Source organism: Nylanderia fulva, unplaced genomic scaffold (genome assembly GCF_048542155.1).
Source record: "Nylanderia fulva isolate GAGA-0341 unplaced genomic scaffold, ASM4854215v1 Scaffold40, whole genome shotgun sequence".
In the NCBI taxonomy this organism is placed as follows: Eukaryota; Metazoa; Arthropoda; class Insecta; order Hymenoptera; family Formicidae; genus Nylanderia; species Nylanderia fulva.
The window spans coordinates 1,253,429-1,281,114 of NW_028190477.1; the positions used below are offsets into that span (position 1 = coordinate 1,253,429).

At 30.9% G+C, this 27,686-nt stretch overlaps 4 protein-coding genes across 13 annotated transcripts; 2 read left to right on the top strand and 2 right to left on the bottom strand.

Annotated features, from left to right (window-relative positions):
* Positions 1-1,234: 1,234 nt before the first annotated feature.
* Positions 1,235-5,086, top strand: HisRS (histidine--tRNA ligase). 4 transcript variants are annotated; one of them, XM_085486173.1, is made up of 6 exons: positions 1,235-1,458; positions 2,023-2,349; positions 2,901-3,113; positions 3,199-3,420; positions 3,504-4,005; positions 4,144-5,086. In XM_085486173.1, the coding sequence occupies exons 1-6, from the start codon at positions 1,348-1,350 to the stop codon at positions 4,614-4,616; spliced, it is 1,848 nt and encodes a 615-aa protein (XP_085342299.1). In that variant the 5' UTR covers positions 1,235-1,347; the 3' UTR covers positions 4,617-5,086. The 4 variants fall into 4 exon arrangements, with proteins under 4 accessions (XP_085342299.1, XP_085342300.1, XP_085342301.1 ...); XM_085486174.1 differs by having other exon boundaries at positions 2,038-2,349; XM_085486175.1 differs by lacking the exon at positions 2,023-2,349 and having other exon boundaries at positions 1,238-1,458.
* Ork1 (open rectifier K[+] channel 1) lies at positions 4,705-18,238 on the bottom strand. 3 transcript variants are annotated; one of them, XM_029309577.2, is made up of 9 exons: positions 17,815-18,238; positions 14,397-15,277; positions 13,567-14,088; positions 11,361-11,525; positions 10,528-10,911; positions 9,124-9,392; positions 8,537-8,692; positions 7,250-8,410; positions 4,705-7,100 (listed from the first exon to the last, which is right to left on the bottom strand). In XM_029309577.2, the coding sequence occupies exons 3-9, from the start codon at positions 13,706-13,708 to the stop codon at positions 6,060-6,062; spliced, it is 3,318 nt and encodes a 1,105-aa protein (XP_029165410.2). In that variant the 5' UTR covers positions 13,709-14,088; positions 14,397-15,277; positions 17,815-18,238; the 3' UTR covers positions 4,705-6,059. The 3 variants fall into 3 exon arrangements, with proteins under 3 accessions (XP_029165410.2, XP_085342297.1, XP_085342298.1); XM_085486171.1 differs by lacking the exon at positions 14,397-15,277; XM_085486172.1 differs by lacking the exon at positions 17,815-18,238 and having other exon boundaries at positions 13,567-14,068; positions 14,397-16,623.
* Positions 13,890-27,382, top strand: LOC114936414 (uncharacterized). Of its 4 annotated transcripts, XM_085486178.1 has the most exons (6): positions 17,966-18,098; positions 23,679-23,692; positions 26,308-26,422; positions 26,495-26,569; positions 26,720-26,893; positions 27,130-27,382. In XM_085486178.1, the coding sequence occupies exons 1-6, from the start codon at positions 17,981-17,983 to the stop codon at positions 27,339-27,341; spliced, it is 708 nt and encodes a 235-aa protein (XP_085342304.1). In that variant the 5' UTR covers positions 17,966-17,980; the 3' UTR covers positions 27,342-27,382. The 4 variants fall into 4 exon arrangements, with proteins under 4 accessions (XP_029165415.2, XP_085342304.1, XP_029165414.2 ...); XM_029309582.2 differs by lacking the exons at positions 17,966-18,098; positions 23,679-23,692 and adding an exon at positions 13,890-14,070; XM_029309581.2 differs by lacking the exons at positions 17,966-18,098; positions 23,679-23,692 and adding an exon at positions 25,708-25,773.
* LOC114936413 (uncharacterized) lies at positions 18,299-22,735 on the bottom strand. 2 transcript variants are annotated; one of them, XM_029309578.2, is made up of 9 exons: positions 22,652-22,735; positions 22,033-22,142; positions 21,753-21,930; positions 20,987-21,360; positions 20,616-20,885; positions 20,343-20,534; positions 20,019-20,210; positions 19,821-19,931; positions 18,299-19,722 (listed from the first exon to the last, which is right to left on the bottom strand). In XM_029309578.2, the coding sequence occupies exons 2-9, from the start codon at positions 22,114-22,116 to the stop codon at positions 19,624-19,626; spliced, it is 1,500 nt and encodes a 499-aa protein (XP_029165411.2). In that variant the 5' UTR covers positions 22,117-22,142; positions 22,652-22,735; the 3' UTR covers positions 18,299-19,623. The 2 variants fall into 2 exon arrangements, with proteins under 2 accessions (XP_029165411.2, XP_029165413.2); XM_029309580.2 differs by lacking the exon at positions 22,652-22,735 and adding an exon at positions 22,431-22,645.
* Positions 27,383-27,686: the final 304 nt, after the last annotated feature.

Here is a 27,686-nt window from a genome sequence, read left to right on the forward strand (position 1 = left end):
TTATATTAATAAATATATATAATTATGTAGATAAAAATATTTATATTTTATTTCACAATGCGGTTTATAATATATATGAAAAAAATTATCTCTTTCTTATTATATTTATTTCTAAGATTTTTTAAATTTATAAAGTTCAAATCACAATATAAAATATAGATAGACTTATCATAGCGATATGAAACAACCGTGTAGTATATGAGATAAAATAATCTAAAATTTTTAAAAAATTTGCACTCTCTTTTTATTTTTTAAGTCTGTAAAATTAGAAAATAATTATATTCAATCACTTTAAAATATGAAATTTAAATATGCGTCTTTTAAATGCTCGAAACATCGTCCGAGTTATTAGGAGAATAATTAAAAAAATATATAATTTTGTTATTTTTTTTTTTAATTTGACAGAAATAAAATTAAATAAAATAATTACATATATTAGACAATGGCGTGCACGCAAAGCGCAAGTATAATTTGTTTAGTATTTATTTATTTTAGTATTTTATTTATTTTGCGAAGAGATAGTGCAGTAATATGTGTCTTTTAATGTCTGAAAATTCGTCTGAGTTAATAGGAAAATATATTTTGCGAAGAGGTAGTAGGTAGTAGTACAGCAAAATATGTCTAAAACACGTCCGAAAAATTATTTCAGTTAACAGGAGAATATATTTTGCAAAGAAGTCGCTATTAGGAGAATATATTTGCGAAGAGGTATGTCAATAATAACAGTCGGTAAAATTATCTGTGTTGGTAAGTTACCATAATAATTTACCGACCGTCATTGCCGAAATTGAAATAACTCTTCGCAAATATATTCTCCTAATAACGACTTCTTCGAAAATATATTCTCCTAATAGTGACTTCTTTGCAAAATATATTCTCCTGTTAACTGAAATAATTTTTCGGACGTGTTTTAGACATATTTTGCTGTACTACTACCTACTACCTCTTCGCAAAATATATTTTCCTATTAACTCAGACGAATTTTCAGACATTAAAAGATACATATTACTGCACTATCTCTTCGCAAAATAAATAAAATACTAAAATGAATAAATACTAAACAAATTATACTTGCGCTTTGTGTGCGCGCCATTGTCTAATATATGTAATTATTTTATTTAATTTTATTTCTGTCAAATTAAAAAAAAAATAAAATAAAATTATATATTTTTTATCGATACTTTATGTCATTTTTGGAAAGGAATTCGCGGGGAAGGGAGAGTGAGGAGTGGGTAATGAGAGGAGGGAATGTTTCGCGTCGCAATGACGTTTCGTTCGTACGAGCCAGAGGCCAGAAAGTAACGTGTCGACGAATGAAACGCACGGAATTGGACCTTGAGAGACCGCATGGTGCTAGCGATGGCTGACGAAATAACAAGGGAAACATTGCTGAATCGTGTGAAAGAACAGGGCGAGATAGTACGACAATTAAAAGTTGCGCAGGCCGATAAAACGCAAGTACGCATTTGTACCTCTTTTTTTTTTCCTTCTCTTCCAAACAAAAATCTCGATGACGTTTCGTCATGTTTGTGACAGATGTACCGCCTTTCACTTCTTTTTCTTTAGGCTCTGCTTTTTGTTACAATCTACAATCATATCCCCTTCACTCTCTTCCACGAATACGACGTTCGATAACGTTGTACTCGAGAACGTTTAACTTTTTTGTACTTTGTACACGTTTTTACACTTGCTTTCTTTTCATGCTTGGTTCATGCTTTTCATTCATGATTATTAGGTATTTTATTTCATATATTTTCTCTGTTTTCTTTTTTCGTACATCTATCCTGTAATATACTATAATATATATAAAGCAATTAATCAATTTTTTTTTATTAAAAAAATTACAAAAGTGGAAACAGATTTATTATTCATGATAATAGAATGATGCAATAAACTCTTGCAATAAGATATGAATTTTAATTAGTAGGTTTTATTAGGTGTAAAGAATAAATTATATTTTCTTCATGTATTATCAATATATATTGGTGTGTATTATCAATGTATATCCTTCTTTTGAGCAAGAGTCTCATTTCTCAGGGATACAGAGAACAGTCTGATATAAATGTTGAGTTAGACAGCTTAAACAATGATTTTGCGGATGTCAGCTATGTGTGTGGTTGGTGTCCAACATCTAAAGACACCCAATTATTCGGCAAATTGTATGTCATTCTTAATGATGAGCTTGCAAAGTGGCCTTATCTAAACAGATGGCACGTTAATATGAAAAGTTTCACCCAAGAAGAGCGTCTAGCATTTCCTGCTGTGGAAGCACCGCTCACTTCCCTTGCAGAAAAAACTGAGCGACTAAAGATTACTTGCTATATTACCAAAGATATGCTAGATAAAAAGGTGAGACAGTCGGTTGCTTGCAAGCAGAGCTGTCATAAATTATTGCAACAGTGTATCAAATGAATATCTGATTTTTTTAGCCGAAATATTCATGATTCCATGATTTTGAATGATATGATGGATACATTTTAAAAAGTTTCTACAAAATTTGTTTTTTAAATTTAATTCAAATAATCATCTCAAAAATTTACATAATATAAACAATTATTTAATGAGGAAAAAAATTAAAAATAATATTCTTGTTAATAAATGGCAATAATTAATGGCAACCCCTTGCTAGCTTGCTTACTGATATTATCTCTGCTGTTTGAACTAGTTTGATAAATCAACATTGAGGAGGCTTTTCTTCTCTTTCATTCTGGTTGCCTTGTAATTCCCTCATCTGTTCATGATGTTACGCCTGATATACAACAATTATTTCTCCGTCATATGGAAATGCAATCGCAACATGTCGACTACGCCACAGGTGGGACATTTTCGGCTATTGTACCCTGTCAGAGAGAGCTGTTACATTCCATATATTAATAGCGCATTTGTTTGTATGTTTGTAGATAGCGGAGGAAGTCGCCAAGTTATTGGATCTAAAAGCGCAATTGGGAGAGGAGAATGGCTGCTCTCACAAACTCATCCTCAAACCGCCTAAAGGCACGAGGGATTATAATCCGGAGCAAATGGCCCTCCGATTGGGAGTATTGGAAAAAATAATATCAGTATTCAAGCGTCACGGCGCAGAGACCATAGATACGCCTGTATTTGAGTTAAAGGTGAAGATTACTATCAGTGATAATCATGATGTTTTGATTATATTAGTATCCATATTGATCGATACTAATTTTATTTGTTACGCAGGATGTCTTGACAGGCAAATACGGTGAAGATTCCAAGCTCATTTATGATTTGAAAGATCAAGGAGGCGAGATCCTCGCACTTAGATATGATTTAACAGTTCCTTTTGCGAGGTATCTGGCCATGAACAAAATATCCTCCATTAAAAGGTATCATATTGCTAAGGTCTATAGAAGAGATAATCCAGCTACAACAAAAGGCAGATATAGAGAATTTTATCAATGTGTAAGCTTACATGTTAAAATAATTCAAAAACTCATATACTTATATGGTGCTTATTTTAATTAATGTTAGTATATCTTTTTTAGGATTTCGATATCGCCGGCCAATATGATCCGATGTTAGCGGATGCAGAATGTATTCGGGTTGTATCCGAAGCGTTGCAGATACTAGATCTGGGACCATACTTGATTAAGTTGAATCACAGATCTTTGCTGGACGGTATCTTTGCTGCGTGTGGTGTTCCACAAAGTAAATTCCGCAGTATCTGTTCCGCCGTAGATAAATTGGATAAAAGTCCTTGGGAGGAAGTAAAGAAAGAAATGATCGAAGAGAAGGGATTGAACAAGAATATTGCCGATAAAATTGGCAATTACGTCTCTCAAGCGGGTGGAGTGGAACTGATAGCCGAATTGAGAAAGGACAAAGAATTAATGAGACAATCTGCTGCTGTGCAAGGTTTAGATTCCATGGAATTATTGTTGAAGTATTGCGGTATCTACAAAATTTTGGACAAAGTTAAGTTTGATTTGAGTCTTGCGAGAGGACTCGATTACTACACGGGTGTTATTTACGAAGCTATATTGTGTGGTACGTATATTATATAAAAAAGTTATTTAGAAAGATCTATAATCTTATATAAATATCTTTTTGTATTATGTAAAACATTTGCATATCGCAAAGTAGTACATTTCAGCAAAATATTAACTGGATATAATTTTTTTACAGGAGATGACATTGGCGTAGGTAGTGTAGCAGGCGGTGGCCGTTACGATAATTTAGTAGGAATGTTCGACAGTAAGAATAAAAATGTATCTTGCGTCGGTGTATCTTTGGGAGTGGAGCGGATATTCAGTGTTTTAGAAGCAAGATTGGCTAACAAAGGCCTAAAAACGCGCACAACCGAAATCGAAGTGTTTGTGGCGAGCGCACAGAAAAATTTACACGAGGAAAGAATGAAAATATTAGTGGATTTGTGGGAGGCCGGAGTGAAAGCGGAGCAATCCTACAAGAAGAACGCGAAGCTCTTGGCTCAATTACAACATTGCGAGGAAAACAGGATTCCATTGGCAATAATTATCGGAGAAAGTGAACTAGCGAAGGGTGAAGTTACGTTGAGAGTCGTCTCGATGCGGGAAGAGATTCGCGTTTCACGTAGCAATCTCGTCGAGGAAATACGAAAACTGTTGAAAACATTATAGTATATATATATATATATAACACACTGATCATGATTTCTTCATATACGTGTTTCTTATCGGGAGAAGAAATCAACAATACAACAAAATATTTATGTTGCATTTTAGTTTTATTTTCACTCGCACACTGATAAAATTTTATTTATTATATTTCACTGAAATCTGTGTATATTATTTTACATGACGGATCGTTACTCTGTCGAGTGATAAGCTCCTTGTCCGATATAGATGCTATAATTGTGAAACTGTACAAGCGAATGCATAAGAAAATGTGACAACATTCTGCATTCGTCATATGAATGTCACGTGAATAATATATTTCCGCATGGATAATCTGTCAACCAAATTTTTCCAGATTTTATGATAATAAATCATAATTTATAGCTCTTCCGAGCTATCGTTTGAAAGACCAAATATCTTTATAATTTATTCAAGCAAAAACTTGTCAATAAAACATTACGCATTTCATAAAACATGCGCGTTCCTATCTTTATTACAGGCAAAAACGTTTCAAGATTTAGTGAAATAAATATGATTTCGAGTGACTGCGATAAATATGCAGGTCACAAGACCATACTGACAATGTTTGAATTGCGATACGAAATATTAATTCGATCATTTAATATAACAAATTTTAACAGACTCCAGATTCAATAAGAAACATTTTTTTCTAATATTTCAGTCATGTTTAGATATGATATTTTTTTCTTGTAATAATTATTTGATATCTATTTCTTCTAAGTAATTTTATTTTCTAAGTAATTATTTTTATTAATTCATATTAAATATTGAAGATGCTATATTCATTATATCACAGAGTCTTCGATATTTTGTAGAGTTTAAAATCTAAAATTAATAATTTACATATAATAAATTAATTTGTTTTTAATAATTATCATTATTTAATATTATATCTAATTTCATAAAATGTATAATCTCTTTATTTCTCTAAAAAAATTAAATTGATTAATCTTTAGGAGAATATTTTTTTACATTTACACTATGCATGATAAAGTTAATCTCTTTTTCTTTAAAAAATTCATCGATTTTTTTATAAAGTTGCAACTTTTCCAGAAGTTGTCCTTTAATCGATACGTCAATGTAAAATACGTCAGTGTAAAATACGTCAGTATAAAATTATTCTCTTTCGTGCACAATTCTCTTATGTTCATATATTATATTAAACTATGCAGCCTTTTAAAGTAAAATATGAATTTGTTAAGTGCTATAATAGAAAGTTGTCAACAACTAATATAAAATATAACATTAATATCATTTCTTAGATACGTAATATGGAGTCTATTTTAACAAAAATATTAATTACACCTATAAATATTATTTTTGTCTTAGATTATTAGTCCTATAATACTTTCAATAACAAAAATTGACTTTAAATTTCTCTACTTTTAATTTTTAGAGTCTCCACATAATCTAATTGCTTCGTTTTCATTTCTCTTGTGGTTTTTCAATTTTAATTTCAGTCAAGTCTACATCTTCCGTTTGACCAGATTTTGTTATGACTCTGTATTGCTCGAACGGATTGATTGCAGGCTTCTCTATCGGTGCTTGTAGCACTGGTTTGTAAAAATCTATCAACACACTAGGCTTCTCCCTTCTTGACTCTGGAAAATTTTCACTATTCGTCGAAAACTTCATTTCCTGAGGCTCATTCAAATTATTAATTATGCACATATGCATATCATTTTGCTTTTCTGTTTTAAGCGAAGTGGCCTCCGTGATATCCCTTTCCTGCATTTCTCTTTGAATTGTCTTATCCAGTGCATCATTTATCAATTTCTTATCAGAAGATCTCGATTTGTAAACCGGTTCGTAAACTGATGTAAAATTGCCATTTCCTTGAGAATACCTTCTATCTTCAAATATGTTTGAAATTCTGGATTCGTTCGCCGCGGATGACTCATCGGGAATCTTGACGGAGAAAGATTTAACTAATGAAATTTGCTCATCTTTCAAATTTTTAGGAGCAATCATAGGATCTTGAAGCTTATTTTTCAAAGTCATATTCATCTCCTCTGCCGGTGACATGATTGTCACCGTCTTCTGATTCGGATTGCTCAATTTACTAACATCCACGAATTTGTTATTGGTGCCCATAGCGAGAGGACTCGGAGGATTGGTGCCTTTCTCGTGTCTGTCAGAGTAAACATCGCTAAGGCTGAACGCTCTAACGCGACGACGCAAATTCATTTGACTAATTTGTCGCTGGAGCATACCCGCTTTCCATCTTGGCAATGGTTTTGGGGTATGTAATGGCGTAGATACGTTCGTTGCATTCAGTTGCGTGCTGAGTTGAGCGGGTCTTATGGAGAAACGTCGATTATCGGACGGCTGTTTGATCGGTGACGAAATTCCTGGTGGTCCCTCCATGCTTACAAGCGGTTCCTTCGGTGATACGGAAATGAAGGGTTCCGTTGAGATATAAGGTTCTTGGAGGTTTCGATTGTCCATTCTCTGAGAAAGTCGTAGCTAAAAAATTAAGTCTTATTAAAATTTATGTTTATTTTTACGCAAAAATTAAAATTCTTTTAGAATTGTCTTCGAGAAATTTAATAATTATAAAAATTTCAAAATTTGTTTTAAGATATATTTTATAAAAACTTAAGGCATAAACTTACCGATGAGCGTGGTGATGTATAATCAGGCGGCGTGAGAGAACTTCCTGGGATTTTTACCGGTCTCAAAGAGAATCTCCTAGGCTTCACGACATTGCTTTCCTTCCTCATATAGGACGTAGGTGTGTTAGAGCCGGAATAACTGTTTTCAGACGTTTTGAGAGAAACTCTTCTACTCGATTGATACGATTGCGCTTCCGTGACAGTATTTTGATTACTCTGAGTTGCTGAATCCGAACCGGGCGTGTTCGGCGAAAACAGGGTAAACAGACTAGGTAATTTTGGCGGAGTCAGACAGGCTGTTCCTAATTTTCTCTTGGGTTTAACAACGGATTCATCGGGAACTGTTCCTACTCTTGCGTGAAGAGCAGTCAACGCTCTAAGGAAATCTGCCAAACTCGTTTCTTCCAACAAACTATTGTTTTCTAAATAACTCGACAGGTTGCCGCCAGTATGTGTATAGTAATTCGGCGTTTTTGATATTGAATCGCGTCTTTCATCTAAGTATGAAGGTAATGGACCGATCGGACCAATCGAATTATTTTGCTGATTGCTGTCGTGTATTCTTTCAATAACTTTCTCTGTACTAGGACTCACATCCGATGATCTTTTGTTCATAAATTGTTTCTTCCATCTGGGGAAGAAGTTTTTGGTCGCGGTAATTGGCAAAGCAAATGATGGGAATTTCTTGTATGGCTTATTACTATTATTCGAAGGTAGCGAGGTAACTGTGTCACGAGTATTCATCAGTTCCTGCAGTTTCGTCGAGGCTGCTGGACCGGACCAAGTCCATTCGTTGTTCTGTTGAACAAAATCGTCTTTCGCATAGTCTTTGGGATAAAGTCGCACTTCGCTAGTTGCTCTAGATCGAGGTTTGGCGAATGGAAATCTTTCACCGCCGATTGTCCATTGAGTAACGTTGCTGGTCAGGCTCTGATCAACTGGTTTGCTCTGTTGCATCTCATTCTCCTTCTGCGCGTCGGTCTGTTTTAATTGATCCTCGGTCTGATCCCAGTCGAAATCATCCCGTGGAGGGATATAACCGAGAATGTTTACTAAACGTGCTAATAATTCCGCTGGTTGCACTATGGCGTGTGTGGCAAATGTTGCGGTCTTGTCTATCCTTTGAAGATCTGTTTCGGATACCACGCGTATCAGTTGACCCTATATGAATAACGTTAATTATTTGAAATATAGTATTTAAAAAGGAGATTGTAATATATTACGTCTGAAGCATATAATATAAAAATATGTTATGGGCGCAAATTGTTTAGAAAATTAATCGCATACCGCTGGCACCACTTCGCTGTTAGCTCGTCGTCGTGGATGTGGTATAGAGTTGTCTACATATCCACCAATCGTCAAATTTCGGAGATCTGGGAAGCTGTTGCTGCGTGAGAATTTCGTTGGAGGTACTTCATAATCGAACTCGTCAACATATACTCTCTGATAACAAAAATAACAGTGTTGAAAGTAATCAATATTAAATAAACAGTGCATAGTTAATTAATATGTAGAAACATAAAAAAATAAATTTTTGATTATATTTTTCTATTTATCACATTAATTATTAAAAATATTTGTAGAAAATTAAGTACAAATAAAAAAATTGTACTTAAGGAATAGTAGTGATATTCATTCTTATTTCTCAAACATCTATTTTAGCATAGACTTGAAAAAGAATTTCACAAGTTTATAAAGAAAACGAGTTTATATAAAGATCTGAAATATATATTTAAAAATAATATAAAATGGTAAAAAAATAAGAATATTTTTTTAAAAGAGAATGTGTACAAATAAAAACATCTTTGCGATAAACAAAAATATATGCGGTTGCTTAAGAATATCTGATCATCAGAGCCAACGAGGTCACTTACTTTGACCTTAGAGAGCTGTAACTCGTTGAAAACGCGGCGCAGGTAGTTCACCTCTTTGTTAAACTCGTTCCAAATCTTGCTCTGTGTGTGCTTGAGATTCATCGCTAGTTTATGTTCGAGCCTCGTGATTTTTTTACTGCGCATACCGCGAGAGATGAACGTCATTATCATGACGATGTAGCCCAACCCAAAAGAGATCCAACAAATCAAGAATATCTGATATATAATGAAGAATGGATCATTCTCCGTCGTCGTCGTACGATTCTGACCTACGAAATTGAAGCAGAGAGTAGTGAAATATATCTTTTCTCTATTCATCTTTTACTCCATAAAATGAAAAAATTACGTAGTTTATTTTAATTTGTTCAATTAATTTTTATTAGTTTTTAATTTCACAAAAGATTATTAAAGTAAAAAATATATATTAGCTTTGAATAATTTTCATTTGAGTCGTTAATATATATATATTTTCTAATTACGTATACTATATACATATACATTATTATATACATTTTATATAAATATTATGTTATGATTTTTTATATTTTACACTTTATTATTATTTTAATTAGTTATTATTATTATAAGTAAGCATATATAACAATTCTATTTTTTTATTTACGGCGGGGTTCAGAACTACTTACATATTAAGATCTGTTTCCCACGTGAGCATGTAACGATTGAAAACATTTATCTTTTAAGGCGGAACAGGTAAGTTCAGATTATATTGATTGATACATGTGATAAGAGAGAAAGAAAGAGAGAGATATAGAGATTACAAGTATGTACTGTATAAATAATGTTAATCAAAAATGTTAATCAAAAATAGCTGACGAAATTTATCAAAAGTTATATTCTCAAGTGGTCTGGTATCATTAAATCAAACCAAATCAAATCGATGTTTATAATTCAGAATTTTATATTACTTGTTATTGAGAACCAAGGTTTCGTTTAATGTAATAAAAATATATCTCTCTAGTTTCTTATCAAAAATAAATTAAACATTAATTTTAATTTCCTCAAATTTCAGAATACCTAACTTAACATTTTTTACATCTTTTTCTTGTTTTCTCTTTCCCTCTCTCTCTTTGTTGTGTAATATGTAAATAAGATGGAATATTTCTTTAATCGCAAAAAATATTAATCTTATTAAATATTAATCTTGCATATCATCTATAATTTTGTCGTTATACTGTATGGTTTGGACGTATTATGAATGTGATAGGACTATATATAAACGATATACCATTCATAAAACGTACAGAGGATATTACGTTTCTGAGAAGTGTCTTAAGAATTTGTAATTCTGCAATTCACAAGATTACAAACCAAATCTTAGTATTGATGATAATAAATTAATCATATTGCGCGCATGTCCGGGAAATGATAAGATAGAATAATTACCCGCCACGAGATCGCCAAAACCGATGGTCGTCAGCGTGACGAAGGCATAATAAACCGATTCATCATAGTGCCAGCCCTCGTAATATGAGAATAGCATCGCCGGGAAAAAGATGAACATGATGAAGCCGGGTGTCAGGTACATGAGAATTTGCGCGGCCAGGCCCACCTTTCGCGTCTCAAGTGACATCGATTTCTTAGAGGAATAATCGGATGATGACTGGCCATGCTTGTAGGACTTGTACTTTTGATGAGCCTTGATAAACACATGACTGAAAAACTCTCCCAACTGTGTCAGCAGAATCCCGTTCATCGGGATGCCCACTAGACCGTAGAAGATCATCAGGATGCGGCTAAGCGTATGTGTGGGTGCCAGATTACCATATCCTGCGCAGAAAATTATAAATTTACAATTTCGAAAAAATAAAGAATATAAAATAACAATACATAAAAAGAAAAGATAAAACAATCGCAATAATTCAAGCATTAAAAAAATTTATTGTAATAAAATTACACATATTATTCTAATTAAAAAAAAAATTTAGACAACATAACAATTTGAAAAATTATTTTTTTAAATAAGACATTTAAAAAATGTTTTAATTTTTCAAATATTTTTTTCTTTTAGAAACATTTTTTAGGTCTTTGTGTGGCTCGAGAGTATTATATATGAATGTAAATTAATGTAAACAATAGATTTTGTAACTGTAAATGTATAACATGTTTCAAACAAAGAGTTAAGTCTATATTCATCCACATACGATACGACCACATATTTAAAATTAAGATTATATTTGCGTTACATGTTTAATCTGAATACTTTGACCGATACGTACCGATAGTGCTAACAACCGTATAAGCGAAGTAGAAGCTATTATAGAAGTCCCATTGATAATGGCCAATATCCTGCGAATCATTTACTGATTTGCCGCAGTATTCGCTGAGTTTCATGAAAATATTATCCAGCTCACTACTGGGTTTGTAATGGTGTCGAAGTAATTCTGAAAAGAATTGTATGCATGTTTAAGAAGTAAATTCACATTGGATGATCTTAAAATCTTTAACTGAAAGATAATCCCTCTTTCGCCATCCTTTATGAACGAAGTCTTTTTCGAGACAATTGTTACACGTGCTATCTTATCAGCTGATATTTGTCGTTTTTTATGGCCATTACAAATCTTGCCTGGACCTTTTTCGCGTACGTAAGTGCAATCGGTATGTAAATGTCGCTGCATCAAGACTAATAGAACATAAATAAGCGTATAACATGTTATAGAAAAAATTTAAATTAAAATTTAAAAAAGTAATTTTGTAGTCATGTCTGTGCGTGTTTACGTGTATTTCATCATAAAATATACACTTACAGAAATCCGAGGAAGGGCAAACGTTATGAAAACGGATATCGCCGTTTTATTTAGTTCAAATGCAACGATTTTGACGGGAGCGGTCAATGAGATGATGACAATTATCGTAATCAATCGACCCCCCTGATGACACTGACACTGGCCGTCAACTTAACGACCATTCTTTAGTGCGCAACATTGTGATCGGTAGCTATTTAAATAATGCTCTTTTTGAGTTAACAATGATACCGAACACAGTCATGCATACAAAACTCAATAAGGTCGAGCAGACACGATTTTCCGGCTATTTATGAGATTGCAATTACAAAAGACTCCACATGTTTTCCTTTATTAATTGTTTTTAAATTCAGCGATTAATAAAATTTAACTCTTTCAAGAATCTAATTATTTAAGAACTTTAATTTTGCAAAAATACAAATTTTATTAAATTTTGAAAAATGTGATTTCAGAATATAATCGAATATTTATATAAGAATCTATCATTATGATCGAATATTTATTAAAATAAATCATTTTTTATTATTTTTGATTTTTATAAAATTTTATATCCGAAATTTTGCAATATGAAAAACAATATACTAAAAAGACTATAAAGTTCTAGTTGCTTCGATATACAATTTAAATTTCTTACTTTAGAAACAAATGACTTTCATCTGTTTATATTATAATAAAATTTACGATTTATAGTCACACTAATTAAGACTGCATCAGTGCAACTTCGATCAATGACAACTGTCTTACTTTAAGACGCTGGATGCATAAGATATTTTGTTCATAAATGCATATCAGAAGTTTCAAGTGTTTTACATGCCAGACTCGTCTTCTATGACCATGTGGCTAAAACGTTATTTGCATTATTATCGCCGAAATCTCAAAGTGCATCGCAAAGTGCTCGCGTAATAATCAGCTGATTGATGGTGAATACGTTAGACAAGTACTCGATATCTTTATTATTGACTCGATATCTTATTTAGATTGTAAAAGTGTACTTAAAAATCTCAATGGTAATAAAATCTCAAGAATATTTTTCCGTTTTAATGGAAGAAACTTATCGATTAAAGTAATTTTCAGAAATCAAGATGCTATTTTATTTTCGCTATTAGTCAAGTGAATAATAATAGAGCATAATATATTATAGAATGCACGTAAAATGTATTTCGCAAACCTAAAATTTATTTCTCCTTAACTAGGATGTCAAGGTAATTCACGCTTGTTACTATTTTTAAATATTTTAATTAAATATTTCTTTAAGTCCTCAAATTATCAAAATTATGAGAGAAAATCTATCAATCTATTATTAACTTTACATTAATTTATAAAATTATCAATTGCAAACTCTATTCAAACTTAAACAAAGGCAAGATTTTATTTACTTAATTTTCGAGAAATTTTCGTCATTTCTCATGATTATATAAATTATTAAATTATTAATACAATGATCGCGCAGAATTTTCGTTAAAGTAAAATTGATATTTGATTGGAAAATATAAAAGATGTGTCTAGATAAGCCGATTCGTATATTGATTTACGATATCTAACAAAATAATACATTAATGCAATTTCGTTAATAAATCTAAATGTGCAGAAATCATGAATTCTCAATGGATTAAAAACGGCGCGATCTTCGCGTGAGATAATTGATACATATAGGAACAGTGATTGTTATTATCGTTCTTACGGTTAATCTCTTTTCGTTCCTTGTTAGCATTCGCGATCTTGACCTCCTCGTAGCCATATTCGATATGGTGGAAGATAGAGGCACCAAGCAGTAGGTATGTGAGGAACAACATTAGCAGGGCCAACCATTGCTTCTTGGACATTCTCGAATGCTGCCGGCGAATTATATTAAATATCTAGTGTGAATCAAAAAATCACAAAGAGATGACGATTCATCAGATCAGGTAATCATGATGTCTCCGTCCAAGTGGCGGAGTATATTCTTGACATAGTTTCCGGTGGGAAAAAGCGGGGAGGTAACGCTAACACCACTTGCACCACAAATGTCACAAGCGCACTAAGGTTCTCCCGCGAAGAACGGCTCTCTTTTACGGTTTCTCCGTACCGATCGTCGTATCGATTACCACTGTCACGAGGACAATGTTATCACATTGTGGTCCGATATCTTCGATTCATAAGAGATCTTCCTGTCGATCTGAACATTGTGCCGTAGCTGCAACTTGCTGTAAGTATCCAGAGAACTCTGTGACCAAAAAATCAAATGAGTTTGCTTGTGATACATAATTGAGAACATAAGTAAACATTTAAATTTACACACATGAGAAAAAATATTACAGCATTAATTTAATTTCTACAAATAGTGCGTTAAACGTTACACAAAAATTAATTAATGCATCGAAAATAGATAGACATCATTCCAGTCTCTAAAGTGCAATAATATAAAATGCATCAGCTTTATAAAAATTCGTAATGATTAATCGAGCAAGTTTCTAGTTATTGCATGAGGTACGATTTAAAAGCCTAGAAGATAAACATGCAAGCCACATTTACCCGAAGTAAAAAATTTCTATCTGGTGCACTTTTGACGTTGAGCTATCAAAACCCTTCCTTCGGCAATGTCTGGTTGTGCAATGCGTTCGGTCTCTACCAGGGAACTTCATATATCCCACCGACCTGCCTGCCGATCATGGATCGTAATAGCGATCGATTTTTGCATTCGCGAGGATAATTTACGGCGTGAAAAAACGCCGCGCGTGTCTCTTTCTCAAGTTTACATCTCCCATTTGGTTTCGTGACTCGTGTAAGTTTAAACGTATCGCTTATGAATTTGCATAAGCGCATAATTCGCATTAGCTCGAAATAATACAAAGTATTTTAGAATTAGCGGAGAGTCATATGAGATCATATGAGAGAAGTGCTTATTGTAAGATTAACAGTTATTTTTCGTTTAACAAAAAAACTGTCAAAATAAAAACCATATCAACATTCTTCTAGCTAAGAATCAAATATAAAAGCTTGCTAAATTAAATCAATTAAAATTATTGTAACAAAATAAGCATACATCCACTTCAAGTTAAAGGAGGAATTAATGTTTCGCATCAATTTAGAACATGAGAAATTAACGTATAATATAATGAAAGAAAAAATGCGACGATAGTCGAACGATCAATTTGTCTTGATCCTTTTGTTATAACATGATCCATAAATACAGTTTATGACGTGCGAGAACATACTTCGACTGTCATGTCTTAACATGTCGATCACTATTTGCTAATAATGTCAATGTGGACATCGCTTGTTTGTACTCGCATGAGAAAATTCACATTCGTTGCGAGCAGAGGTCAGGGGCTCGCAACGAAGAAACTTTATCATTCGGGGCCCTTTCGCGTGAAGATATCGCAAAGATTCGACATTTCAAAGCCAAATTCCACCTGTAAATATTAAGAAACATATTAAAAAATAAATAAATATTTTTAACAAAAAATGTATTCACTTTTAACGAATTCATCCCTCGCATTTTGCTTCGTTCGAAAATTTTTAAATTTATCGGGCCCCTTTGTCTTCTACCCGCAATAACAAGAATAATACGTCAAACGCCGTGAACCTTCGGCGATGTTAACGACTATACATCACGCTACTATCGATCATCTAATTGATGAGATAAATTTGCGGACGCGTTTCATGCACGTATGTTTCCTTTATTCGTGAAACAGCACAAATGACGACCAGTTCACACTATTCTTTCCTCGAATGCAATTTGTTGATATTACTTATATTTGTACGTTTAAGATGAAAAATATGATTCACTATAAAATGCCATTATTCTCTCTAATTAGCCAATTGCCAAAGCAAAATTGTAACAATTTGTTTCATATTATTTTATATTTAATGAAATAACTTCGCAGTAATTTTTAATAAAACAAATTTATAATTTTAAAAACACAGAAAAATGTAGCAAGATATAAATTTGAAAAACCAAGAATATAAAGTTGCACATTTATTTTAAAATAAATTAAACAAGTATAGAGAAATACGCGAACAAGTATTTTATGTAATATTCGTTATATGTAGGACTTTTTAATGTAAATTTATTGCCTTGCTACATATATTGCTCTTGAGTAATTGTGTTACTTTAGGAGCTTTGTCTGGATTTTGTCATTGTACTTTAATCTAAAGAGCTATTACGAAAGAGCTACTGCGTCAAAATATTTTGAACTTATTTGCCTTTAATTCTCAGATGTGGAGACCTTATTTTGTAATAAAACTACAATACTATATCGCATCATCTCATTGTAATTCGAAAATGAGTATGAATCTTACGCGGAATTTATAAATTTTAAAGCATAAAACGACACACTTTGATGTGAACAGGTTGATGATGAATCATTAAATGATTAGTTGAACAGACGAGGCTTTACGACGGCGTTTTAACTCGAATAATTTTATGGTTGTTAACGGGCACTTAACAACTGTTATTATCTTCCATTTACTGCACACGTCGTGTCCGTCACGGCTGCGGTTAAAATATGCCGATACTAATGCGCATGTGGTAATTAGTTAACAATTAATGTGTAAAATAGTTGTCGAGAAGTTTGTCGAGAAGAAATATGAAGTATTAATCACGTGCCTTTTCTATCTACCGCATAATCAAATAAACTGTAATAATTTTACATTTTAGAAAAAGATCGAATGTTAGTATTTATCGAAAATTACAATAATTACATTATTAAACAATGTCAGCGTTATTATAATATTAATTTAATTAATATTGTTTCTTAACATCATTTTAAAGGGAAATTATAAAATGCATAAACTATGAAAAAGATAAATTTTTTACTTAATATAGTAAAAATAAAAAATATTAAATTATTAAATTATTCTATAAAAAAATTAAATTTGAAGAAAATCTCAATGCTGCTATCAATTTTAAAAACTTATTTAAAAGTAGACTTCTGTGACTTTTTAAATAATGTCTGATGTCCAAAAATAACGTTCGTTTCTTTATATTCAGATGAACAATATTACAAATATAATGTGTATTCCTTCAATATAAATAATGTTATTTTAGAATATTAATTAACGCAAAAACATATGTCCAATATAAATCATCTAAATTAATCGAAAAATGTGAAACAGTAAACATCGCAAGATAGCATTACGTAATAATAATCGTAATTATATAGCTGTAATCGAATTATACAGAGATCGTAATTACTGGCTAAGAGAATTGATGTTCTTTTCTGTTTTAACACTTCAACGATAACGTTAAGATTGATACTGATATGTTATCAATTATTTTTTCGCATTTCTTGAATTTTCCATTAAAATCGATACTTGGTTACCGGATTTAATAACTTTTAAAAAATATTATCGGTTACATTTTATTTTTTTTTTAATGTAAGTCTACATCAGAAATTGTTATTGACAAAGTTGATATTATTTTATTGTGATTCAATAATAAGATATAGATATATTTTGAATTTATTGTAGAATAGAATTATTTTTCATTTATGCTATATATAAAAATTATACATTTTAATAAAATATTATATATTAATATATATAAATATATCTATATATGTATAAATTCATTATGTAATATGAAATCAATTTCAATCTTATTAATATAATGCAAATAATTATAAAAGATGAAATTTTATAAATCTGTTTTAAACACTAATTTCATTTATAAATGGTATTATAATATTAATCTATTAATGGAAATAATATTTTTCGTCCAAATTTGCCATTATCAATATAATAACAATTTTCATAAGAATAAAAAAGATTAGTGATATCAGTGATATCGAAATTCAAATGGACACACGTAAATGCTCAAAATTCGATAACGCGTAAGTATGTAAAAATTGAAAGATATTGCACCTTAATTCAATATCAACAATTAGAAATAAAATATTACTTCTTTTTAATCTTTAAATCAATTTGTTTAATCACTTTTGATACTCACCAGTTTCATCCATTGTATACTGTTTAAACTTGTTTCACATATTTGGATTAAGTTGACTAGCTGCATTTTGTAAGTCGCAACCGAAAAATTTTGAATCATTTTTACACGACAATGTAAAATTGTAGACACAGAACATTGGCTGTCGGCGTTGTCATCAAAAATTTAAATGTTATTTGTGGGATTAATGGATCAGCGTAGTCGAGTACTTGGTCGAGTGGAGACTATCCGTAATCAAGAGCAGCACTATACGAAAGATCGTGAAATGGTGGGAGAATTGAAAGCAGGTTCTTCTGTAATATTCATCAAAATTATCTTTAAACAGTAAAAACACACAATAAAAATATAAAAAATAGAGAAAAAATTTTCAATATAGATTTTAAAAAATTCAAAAACAGGTTTTTTTACATAATTTTTAATAAGTTATTTAGAGATAGAAGAGTAAAGGAAAAGAAGAGACAGAAGAGTAAAGGAAAAGAAGAGATAATTAGAGATTACAAAAATTGCTTTAATTTGTTTTTGATACAAAAGAAACTACTTTTCAATCGTTGAAGTGTATCTGAATTATTTGCCTTTCGTGATTTGTTTCTTTCGCTGTATTAATGAATCTGTTTAATCAACACAAACGTAAATAACAGTTTTCTTTTTAATCATGAGAATTTGATTAGAGAAATATAAATTTTATTTGAAGAATGTAATATATGAGTAATCTATCGTTATTTTAATGTAGCTTCTGAATATTAATTTAGATATTTTTCAATTCAACTTTATATATATTTTTCTCGAAGTTTAAACTATCGAACTTTTTATTTATGTTAGAACACATTCAAATGTTATGCAAATATATTTTGTACTAAAAGCAATTTTTAATTTAAAAAGAAATGTATATATATATATATGTATAATACAAAACATAATACATATATTATTTTTGATATTTTTAGGGAACATTTGTGCATCGTATAAATATTATATAAATATTATATCCCTATCTATTGTTAATGTCATCACATATCTCTGCTTCAATTTATATTGTAATGCTTTCTATTTTATAAAATAATAATATAATAAAGTTGAATTTCTCTATACATTTGAATTGGTGTTAATTAAAAATAAATAAGATAATATAACAAAATACAAGTGTAATTCAATTAATCTTATGATTATTAAAAAAATTAGAATAATGTATCACAAAAATATCATGTTAGACAATAGATAGAAAGAATATAATATAAATAAATATATACATTTTTGCTTACATTTTCAAATAAGGCACTGCCTTCAAAAACATAACAATGTAAATATTGATCTTCTTTATATATATTTTTAATAATCTTACCTTATATCTTTAAAGTACGAACCAATATAATTTCACTGAGATCATTAAATTCAACACATGAATGAGAATTACCACATATTTCCTTAAAATCCTTTTCATATTTCCATCAAATTTTGAATCCATCAAAATCATGTCAGATCAATCTTTGCTTAGGTTAATGACTGTTATAACAGTTTATATCATATTAACTATTATATTCACCATTATAAAATGCTTGACATTATCTTATTTCTGTAGTATCATGAAACTGATGAGAAAATGAAATTTGAACTCGCAGCTATTATCACATTGTTTATGCGGTCGAATACCGTTTGAAACTATTTTTATTTATGTATTTGCTTATGTATTTGATTTTGCTCTGATATTTAAAAAAATATGTACATGAATGTTAACAAAATCGTTAACATTTAATGTTCACGATATCCATACATATATGTCAAAAAAATAATCATATATATTTTTCATTTTTGGTATTAATTCCAACCAAATTCTATGTCTTCAATCTTTATATTCAATCCTTCAAAAGTCGTATCAATACCAGGATCATCAAAATTTTCATCCAGACCGATTTTCTGTATGCAAAATTTTAGATGTAGAAATAATTTTATTAATGATTGTAAATATCTATATATAGAATAAATCTATTAGAGATATTAAATTTAATACAAACCTGCAGTGTAGTAATTTGTGAAGGATCGCTAACCAATAAAATTTGTGGTTCTTTATCGTTTGCATCATCAATCATTTTAGAAATCTGAATTTGTTTATCTTTTCCAAGTGTCTAAATTTAATTTATATCAATTGTAATTATAAGCTATATAATTATAATGTCCAAATTATATAATCATAAATATTGTATCATACTTACAGTATCTTTCACAGGTTTCTTTTTATTTTTAGTTTGACTAGAAGGTTCAAAAGAATCTTGCAAAAATACATCAGCACCATCATCACTGTCAACCAATGCATGAGCTGTTCTTTTATGCATCACCAGTGTGCTACTTTGCCGATATCTTCTAGAGCACAATGTGCACTCAAATGGTCGTTGTGGTGTATGCACCTAAAAAAACACAAAATATTTAGATATAATTTTTTTACATAAATATATATTTAATCAATGCACCTATACTTTTAATAAATTACAAATTAATAATAAATAGATTTGTATTAATAACTGAAATAGAATGCTTACAAGGTGATGTTTATACAGACTAGAATATTCAGTAAATCTTCTACCACAGTTTTCTTTAGAACAAACATAAGGTTTTTCACCCGAATGTATCCGTATATGGTTTTTGTAATTTGTTGCACTGGCAAACGCTTTACCACATTTTGGTTGAGTACATTTATATGGTCGCTCACCAGTGTGTGTTCTCACATGAACCTGACAAACATAGCACTAGTCAATTAATAAATATTCAAATATTCCATGATTAAATATTTTAATTGGCAACAAATTTTGTACCTTTCTAATATTACTTGTAGTAAACGATCGACCACAACCATCAAATGGACATACAAATGGACGTTCCCCTGTATGAGTTCTCACATGTTTTAATAGATCACCTGATGTTTTGAAACTTTTATTACACGTTCCATTCGTGCACTTATACGGTTTCTCGCCTGTATGCGTCCGCAAATGTGCTTTCAGACTATATCCTGTTGAAAAGCTTTTCTTACACTTTGAATGTGTACATCTATATGGTCTTTGACCAGTATGAGAACGCTCATGAACCTATAAAAAAAAAATTAAGACATCTGGATAAAATTTCTGTGATTAAATGATTGACTTAATTTTGTCTGCATTATAAGTATTAATTTTGAAAAATTAATTACCTTGAGATGATGGGGTGTGCTATAAACCTTTGAACATCCCTCTCTAGGACAAGGATATCTAATCTTTGCATCAGATAATTTATTAACTAAAATCTTGGGATCTTTCTTCTTTAACTTCCCATCTTGAATTTCCCATAAATTTTCATCAACATCCACATGACTAGCTACCATGTATGCAGTGCCATTAATAAATTCTACTTGTGAATATGTATTTTCTACATTTTCGTTGGAAGCATCTTCATCTTGTATAAATGTAGCAGAATCTAATTCTAATTGAAGAGCCTTCCCTTCACCAAATTCTGACAAATCTCGCAACAATATAGTATTCCCATTCTCAAGTGTTGTTTGTAATGTTTGAGTCTTGAAATCTGGATCTATAATAAATATATAATGTTTGATATAACTGCTACAATTAAGAAAATATATTTTCAAAATAGTTGTTTTCTTTAAATGTTTTCTAAAAAAAACTTTTCTTTTTTTGTATTATCATGGATAGCATATAAAAAAGTAATTTATTGGGTCTGTGCATAAGTTCGTAGCGAAATTCCGTGAGATGTCGTTCGCAATTGGAAGACTTCTTTGCAGAAAAATCTCAAGACTTCTACAAACGAGAGATAATGAAGCTTGTGGATAGATGGCAGAAAGTCATCGAACAGAATGGGACATATACAGTTGATTAAGATCGCTTTTTAAGATAATTTTGCGTTTGAAATTTATTCGATTTTTGCTACGGACTTATGCACAGACCCAATATATTCTTACTAACCAATGTCACTGAGATTATTTGTGACAAAAGCTTGAGTTCCATCAGGCAATGTAATTGCTGTCACCATTGTACCAAGTAACTGGTCATCCAACAAAAATTCTTGAACCTGACTCGCATCATTTTCAGGACCCTCATTTATCATAACTGACAAGCATTCCAAAATATCCATGGGATTATTCTGAAAAAGAATCATACGCATTAGAAAGTATAATTACCAATACATGTGTAATGATCAATATAAAATCATTGCACGATATTATCTATTTCAAAGTGTGTGTACCTCAGACTCATCCAAGATCATCTCCTCCTCCTCCTCCTCCTGACTCGCAGTGCAGTTTGGAGTATCTGCACTCTGTGCCGACATCTCCTACGATTGTGCCGATGCCGCAGCTGTAAACAGACAACATTTCTCGCTGACAGACGTTGATGGACAAAGAGACATCTCATCTTATTCCTGCTCGCGATCTCATTCTCCCTTCGACACGTGCTAAACGAGTTACGCAAATGTTTTTACCGCATAAATTGTACGAAATGTCGCGTAATACCCGCCTCGCGATTAACCTGTATTATGACAATTACGTAGCTGTCATTGACATGTGTTTACACGAAATTGACATTTAGACAGAAACGTTAAAACATGTAGCAACCGCGCGCGCGGAGACAAATCATACGTCGTACACCGAATCGCATCTCGTTCCCCGAGACTCGCCATCTTCGTGCTCGGGAGCATTTCCGAGAGGAGGAGCCGATGTGTCGCGACGTGACGCGACATGACGAAAATACTGGCGAAATAACGCGAGATAAAGCCATAGATGGATCGTCCGCTCGCTCGCAGTGAATTGAATTTCGTCGGCCCCCCGTAACGCCAGTACATCACAAAGAATCTTGGGAAATATTACCCATAAACTCGGCCACCCGCGAAATCTTCTCGCGACTAGCGCGCAGCAGTCACCGGAACTCCGCAGGCGGCCATCTTGTCGCGGCGCGAAGCGCGCGCGTTCCGATTCGAACGTTTAAATCCTCGCGAACGCGAGGGCACTCGATTTCGCGCCCTTTTTGAAGAAACAATGATGAGATGCGATAATTAAATGAAAAGAAATTGTAAGGAATTTTATGGAAATTATCTTTCATTTGAGGCTAGAAAACTTTATGCATAAATTTAGGCATCCCCAGTATAAAAAACCTACATTTTCTGACTCGTAAAATACTGAAAAATTATGATTTAAAAATTCTTATTCGTAAATGTCAAATTTTTTAGCTTTTAAAAACTATTAATATCACATTTTGATTAAAATATACGTAAAAATATATAATTATATTAATATGACTATAAAATGTACGTATATAAATATATATTATTATATGACTATATATCATTATGATTTATAATTATCTTAAATAATATTAAATGCAATGTATAGACAAAGTTCGTACTTTGTGTCTTAATTGTTCTAATAATGAAATGGAAATCAAACCTTAATGCCTTGTACAATAATTATTTATATAATATAATTTTAGTTGATGCTCGACATATGCAATAGTCTATGCAATCATCTATTTAATCGCGAATATCTCGCGCAAACTCTCAGAGACATAAAAAATGCGATGCGTTCCCGGGAAAATTTCGCAAGCGCTAAATTCGATCGTGCGATCTCGAGATGAAAGTCTCACCGTGATCCTCCACGAGTCCTTATTACTTGGGTGCCTCTGCAAAAGTCGAGCTACGCAGGTGGGGTACGTATTATATGTATATACATGGTGAGAAGGGGGATGCTGAAATTCATGCATACAGGCAGCCGGAACGTTCTCCGCGTTTGAAAACTGGATCAGTTCCTGACCGAGACGTCTCGCGAGATTTAGCTAAATCTTAGAAGTAGCGTTTGCGAAAAAAGTCCTTAGGACGATTGTGATTCTATCGAACAGGAGTGCACAGTGAAATCGTCTATCAATTAAAATTTTAATTTGTGCTAAACAATTGATCGTGAAATCGCACAATGACGGTGGGTGGAGTGAAGTTTAATAAGGAATATTGTGCATTTAATAATAATAGTTATATTCGTCGTTTCTCCTCCGTGCAATTTCACTATTTTGCTTTTAATATAACTTTAATTTGAGATTTTATTATAAAAATATCAAAAATGATGTCGAAATTGATATTAAAATTGAAAAAGTTATGATAAATACCTTGTAACATTTTTACGGATGATAAATTAGTCGTAATCCTTACAGGCTTTGTATCAATTTTATGTCAATTTTTAACATTTTAAATATGTAGAAAATAATGTTTGACAAAGAAATATATAGTCATCTATAGGCAGAGTGTTTAGTGTTTAACAATAGTCCAAATCTTTGATAAGATTTAATCTGTAAAAAAATGAAAATTTTAAATAATCTTTTAATAATCTTTGCAATGCTATATGATCTAAAATCTAAATTAATAATATTATTATATAATTTTTAAATAATTTAATGTTCTGCTCATTAATATTCTTATTTGCAAAAGCTCAGACTAATTTAAATCATTATAATCTATCAAATAGATAAAAAAAGAATAGAAAAGAAATACAAAAAAGTTATATATATATATATATATATATATATATATATATATATATTTACAATATAATTTAGAAAGAAAAATAAACTCAAGTACTTTGAGTTTTAATTTTAATTTTGAGAGTTTTATGAGAAATTAATTTATTCTTATTTTATCAATTAATTGCTTTCTGCATAACGTTATTCTCTCTATTATTCACTATATTGTAATTAAATTTTAAAAAATATCTCTCCTTTCGAAATTCGATCTTTTATTTTATCTTGAATCCTCTATATTGTTGGGTTTTCGATCAACAATTATTTATCAAGACAATAATTACTTATATGCATACCAGATTTCTGCAATGTTGAATTTCAAATGCCAGATTCAATAGTCGAGTATGTTCCCAGGTGAAGGTGAACGGAAAGGAAAACGAAAGGGTTGCTTGACACGCACTGCCGAGCGTGCACGTGTGTGCGTCTATAAAAGAACAAATCTCCTCGTGGAATCGCTCACACGCACACACGCGTGCACGCGTTTTGTCGGGGCGTAGGCGCGCTTATAGTTGTGCTGTTGTAATAGTACACAGTAGTGATGGTATGCAGAGATATAATGTCTACTCTCTCTCTCTTTCTCTGTAGACGCTAAAAATGTTGCCTTTCAAAGTGCAATATTGCTGGTAATCCTTGTGGGAAAAGCGTCTTTGGTATACTCGCAGGGGGAGGGCAATGTTTCGCAAGCAGGTCATCGAAATGATGTAAACGCATTCCGATTACATCAAGTTTATATTAGAGTAGATTCTCTTGAGATCCCACATACGAAAAATCTGAAAAAAGCAATAGATTAAAAATAGATAATTATGAAATTATATAATAAACTCTGCTTTTTTATATATATACGTGATAAATAAAATTGATTGATATTTCTTATGGTAAAAATTACATATCTATTAAAAGTAATAATAACTATTATAAATAACAATATAATTAATAAAAAAATATTTATTTGCTCTGTAAAAACTAACTTTTTAAATAGATTATTTTATATATGTATATGACGATCTAATAATTATTATTTTTATGTATGTTATTTTTGTATGTATATATATATATATATATATATATATATATGTATATACAATATATATATATATATATATATATATTTATATTAATAATAATTTACATATTTAGAAGATTCTCTTATAATTAATATTTCGAAGATTAATCGTACAGATATATTGCTTTCACAGATAATATTATGTAATTTAATAATATTATGTAATTTCTTCTCGCATTATAGGAAAGATTATAAATTCTGTACATCTGCATAAAATAAATTTTAGAAACTTACTCACCTTGACACGCATTTCTACAGTATTTTTTACGATTATTTTCTGCATCATCGGATGATTCATCAAAAAAAGATGTATCTATCGTTGACATTCATATCACGGACATGGGAACACTTGCATCGGACTTTCTCGTTAAGAATAGCACAATTTTCAACATGTAGATAATAACGAAATTTTGACGAAAAACCACTAAAATATATAATGTATACATATATATATATATATATATATTACTTTAAAATATACAATATTATTTTGAATGTGTATATAGTGTATATAACTCTTACCAAGTAAATTTTCTATGAAATTATTCACAGCGTATCGAGTTTTGAGTTGTGGTTGCTGACGTAGATTTTTAAATCAAAAAATCTTAGATGCATGTGTAACACGTTTCATAAAGCTCCAATTAGAGACATGTCGGATATTCTGCGACTAGATCTTATAGTCTAATAGTCTTGATTCTCTATATTTTACAGATATTATTTTTAGCAAAAATATAATACATATATAATTTATTTTATAATATATATAATATGTATTTGAAACAAAATAGTCGAAAAAATAACTGCTTCTCTCTTACATTTATTGCGACTCAAATAATTTATCAAAATGTGATTGATAATATGCTTTGCTATTTAAAAACTAAACTGCTATTTTAATTTCAGAAAATGATGTTACTGTTACTTGCGGTGTCGACGGTCAATTCCCTGCCACTCGCCAATGTGCATGTGAAATTTGTATCGCCCTCCAATGTACACGAGCACAGCATCACAACAGACGGTTAGGCATCAATTGCGCAATAATGCTTTACATTGCATTAAGTTATTTTAACTCGTTCGCGTTCCTCTTCAGGGGATCGAACGGTGGCTCAAAAGTCATTCATCTCGATCGGCCGAAGAAACTCAGCAAAGCGTTCTAAGGATCTCGGTAATTTTATTTTTTATACACACACATTTGCGCAATTATTTTAATATAGTTATTTAGTAATAGTAATCTGTATAAATAATATATTTTTTAAAATATTTCCAGTGTGAATATATATAAAAATTATTTACGTTACGTAATATATTTTTACAGATTACAATTATAGAACGAATCTACAGCGAAATCACTTACGACAGGGGATAACAAATCCCGAAAACGCCGAATCCCTGTGGCCGGTCGGTGTCTTCCTGCCACCGAATGATATCAATGATCTTGGATACAGTTGGCATGAGGTGCAACGTGGTCTTCCTGATTTTTACAAATTGGGTAAAAGTATTTTTCCGTTGACAATTTCGGCTGACAAAATCCGTTTTATTAGTTAAGATCTATGTGTTTTTAATTACATGTTTTCAATTACTTTTATACTATGAATAAAACCAAAAAAGGAATAATAAGAAAATGATAAAAGAAATAAAAAATAATAAAAACTAATAAGAAAATAATAAGAAAAAATTACATAGTTTTTTATTTTTAATATCACAATATGTTTTTAATTTATTTAGGACAAGACCCGTATTTATTAACTGGTCGTGAAGCAATGATGGCAGTTAAATATCTCTATGGACTGGGTGAGCTTTTCTTTGACGATTATCCACATGCAAAAGCATTATTACGAAAACAGGAAGAAAGGAGACTAAATGGTTTACATGGGCAAGTTCTGGGCAGCTTAAATCCTAGGTCTCCATTTCGCAGACAAAGTGTCAGAAGCAATTAAACTAAGAATGATTTAATTGAAATTTATACTCAGTATTACTGTGCTCTCGGAAAAATCATATATAAGCTTAATTTGTAATATGTAATATTTTTATATAAAAAATAATTATATTTTTGTGACATATTAAAATAAAATACTATGTATTAGAAATAAAATATAATTTGACAAAAAAATCGAAAACAAAAATAATATGTTTAAGAGCACTCTTTTAAATTTTTAAGAAATAATATATAGTGTTTCATCACACTATTGCATTAAATTTTTTTGCTATTTTTGTATTATAGAAAAATGAATTACAAATTTAAAAAAATTGATAAACTAAAACAAAAAAATAAATAAAATACG

Coding starts and splice junctions, on each gene's coding strand:
- LOC114936413 (XM_029309578.2), bottom strand. CDS start 22,116: ATGTCGGCACAGAGTGCAGATACTCCAAACTGCACTGCGAGTCAGGAG. Junction 20,886..20,986: donor GCACACCCCATCATCTCAAG/GTAATTAATTTT, acceptor TTTTTTTTATAG/GTTCATGAGCGTTCTCATAC. Junction 20,211..20,342: donor GTCTGTATAAACATCACCTT/GTAAGCATTCTA, acceptor GTGTTTTTTTAG/GTGCATACACCACAACGACC.
- LOC114936414 (XM_085486178.1), top strand. CDS start 17,981: ATGTTATTTGTGGGATTAATGGATCAGCGTAGTCGAGTACTTGGTCGA. Junction 26,423..26,494: donor GCACAGCATCACAACAGACG/GTTAGGCATCAA, acceptor GTTCCTCTTCAG/GGGATCGAACGGTGGCTCAA. Junction 26,894..27,129: donor TCCTGATTTTTACAAATTGG/GTAAAAGTATTT, acceptor TAATTTATTTAG/GACAAGACCCGTATTTATTA.
- HisRS (XM_085486173.1), top strand. CDS start 1,348: ATGGTGCTAGCGATGGCTGACGAAATAACAAGGGAAACATTGCTGAAT. Junction 1,459..2,022: donor CGCAGGCCGATAAAACGCAA/GTACGCATTTGT, acceptor CTTTTGAGCAAG/AGTCTCATTTCTCAGGGATA. Junction 2,350..2,900: donor AAGATATGCTAGATAAAAAG/GTGAGACAGTCG, acceptor GTATGTTTGTAG/ATAGCGGAGGAAGTCGCCAA.
- Ork1 (XM_085486171.1), bottom strand. CDS start 13,708: ATGTCCAAGAAGCAATGGTTGGCCCTGCTAATGTTGTTCCTCACATAC. Junction 10,912..11,360: donor TACGGTTGTTAGCACTATCG/GTACGTATCGGT, acceptor TTTTCTGCGCAG/GATATGGTAATCTGGCACCC. Junction 8,693..9,123: donor TACAGCTCTCTAAGGTCAAA/GTAAGTGACCTC, acceptor TTTTGTTATCAG/AGAGTATATGTTGACGAGTT.